The following is a 2,310-nucleotide window of genomic DNA, read 5'->3' as shown; positions in this document are numbered from 1 at the left end:
TAACTAATTTTAGTCAAAATGAGTACGCCTATAGTTTTGACTGTTGACATTGCTGACACAGGTATCGTCCTTTTTTCATTGACCTCTAGGAGGTCAGTGTGATTTTGTGTTGCACATCCAGTTAATTTTATTGTCGAACAATGAACTATTGGGATGTATCAATTATTAATTTTGACCCTTTGTAACCTTCGAGAGAGTTACTTCTGTAAAGTGACACTAAATAATTAATCATTACTTTTACAATTTACGTTTCTTTGACGGTCCATGAGATACATATCTCGAGTCAAATCTTACCAAAATACATTGAGGAATTTGAAAAAGTCTCATTGCTGTTAATGATATTATGAAAAAGGTAAATGAAAGTCACAATTAACACTTTAGACGCAAAGCAATTGAAAAGGATTAGTAAGCGTGAATATAACAAAACAAAGTTTAAATTCTTTTCAATTTTTCTTAAAGTATTCTTTTGTTATTAACTTTTCGCATCAACAAATTTTCTTAAAACTTTTCTTAATTTCCTTTTACTGAAGAAAAGTTCGTTTTAAAGTGAATGGTTCTATTGGAAGGTGATGGTGCATCGTGTGTTACACATGGTCATCGCCTTGAACTTGTTCTATGAACTTGGAAGGCGCGTCTTTCAAAAAATTCAATTGCAACATGCTTATTATTACGTGCGTCTGCAGTGGTCGAAGAATTTCTTCGACATTTCTTCGACAACAGCCGGCACATTACCATAGAAAGGAGGGGCGTCTAGGGCCAAAGTATGTCAGCCAACATGGTTTCTTAGCCATTCGTACCGCGGACATTCGTCGAGTGAGCGATTGCCGGAATATGTCCTGATTGTTTTCATTCGATATCCGGCATCTATAATGAACTTGGTGCTTTAAGGAAAAACAGTGACAACGTGACTCGAGACTTTATGATCAAAAAATGTGTCGACTTCTTGTTGTGTTTGTGTGCCTCTTATCCGGTGCCTTTGCGGCCGATATGGATTTTAATAATATCTTGGACGGATTCAATCCAAAAACAATAAGTGAAGCTCTTAAAAGTACTTTTTTGAACGCAAACTTAACAACGCCTGACTGTAAAAATGCAACGAACGGATGTTTGCAAACCGAAGTTGTGACATACCTCGAACATGTGGTTGAAGCGCTGAAAAGTTTTGATATAAGAGAATTAATACGGTTTCCAAAGAATAATAACACGTTTGATGATTTTGAGGAAACCAATGAAGTCGACAAAAGCGACGAAACTTTTCGAAAAGACCGAACACCTTTGGAAGAGCTCGAGAAACGTTTCTCTAAATTCATGTTTACTCATGACATACAAATTAATTTGCCCGATACTCTGTTCGATTCAAACGTGCTGCAAATATCACCTCGAGCTGGAAAAGGAAAGGAAAAAGGAATCATCGCTCAGTTCAAGATTCTTTCCAATAAGATAACCAAAGGGAAACCAAGAATCTTTCATAAGATTAGTATGTACTTTTTCAAATAAGAGTACCTATTTCTCTATGATTTTTTTCCACTTTTATATACTACACTACTTAATCTTACTCCTTGACATCTTCACTCAAAAACTAACATTTCACGTATTTTACAAAAATACATAAAATTGAAGGCAGTGCTTATGTAAAGTGGAGCTTACATATGCCTTATAACATTAGTAAGTAACATGTTACATAAGCAATGCTTCAAATTTCAAATGCCAGGCCGTTTACACAAAAGCACAGTAGTTTCTTTGCACATAATAAATTAACGATTACGATTCGATACATGTTTACGGATTTTTAAATTTTTCAGAAAAAATTGGTGAAAAGTTGAAGAACGCTGTCCTGGCCCTAATCCTTTTCTTCGGACTAGCTAAAGTCTTAATTTCATTCTTGCTTCCATTAGTGGTAGGAGTGGCAACGGCTAAGAAGATTTTGGTGAAGGTCCTCCTTTTCGTGTTTCCATTTTTGGCATTCTTCTTTAAATTGTGCCCATTTACTCCATACGGCACCAAATTCCACCATCACCATCACCACATATCACACGCTCATCAACTTCCACACACACCTTCGTTCGTCTACCATGATTTGAAGCATGAGCATCACCCGCACCATCACGATGTCATTACAGGACCTGACTACCACTCGGAAGGACCAGCTTTCGCTAACGAGTAAGATTTTTTTACCACTTTTATTATACGAGGGTGGATTGATAAGTTTCCGGCCTAACCAAGAGATGACGCCACTAGGCCTACCTTGAGGTGACATTCTATAGTACCATCCTTGGATAGCTTGTAGCTATAGTTTCAGCCCGATCTCCT

At 37.0% G+C, this 2,310-nt stretch overlaps 1 protein-coding gene across 1 annotated transcript in view; it reads left to right on the top strand.

The window, feature by feature from the left end:
• Nucleotides 1-819: 819 nt before the first annotated feature.
• Nucleotides 820-2,310, top strand: part of LOC108734517 — a 34,520-nt gene continuing 33,029 nt past the window's right edge. Inside the window, exons 1-2 of the mRNA XM_018466104.1 lie at nt 820-1,477; nt 1,803-2,160. Of these exons, the coding sequence (XP_018321606.1) occupies nt 931-1,477; nt 1,803-2,160 (905 nt within the window). The 5' untranslated portion in view covers nt 820-930. The remainder of the gene's footprint in view (nt 1,478-1,802; nt 2,161-2,310) is intronic.

The sequence above is a fragment of the Agrilus planipennis genome, unplaced genomic scaffold, assembly GCF_000699045.2.
Source record: "Agrilus planipennis isolate EAB-ADULT unplaced genomic scaffold, Apla_2.0 scaffold62, whole genome shotgun sequence".
NCBI classification, from domain to species: domain Eukaryota; kingdom Metazoa; phylum Arthropoda; class Insecta; order Coleoptera; family Buprestidae; genus Agrilus; species Agrilus planipennis.
The sequence above is the reverse complement of the archived record's forward strand: the minus strand, read 5'-3'. Positions and strand labels throughout refer to the sequence as shown.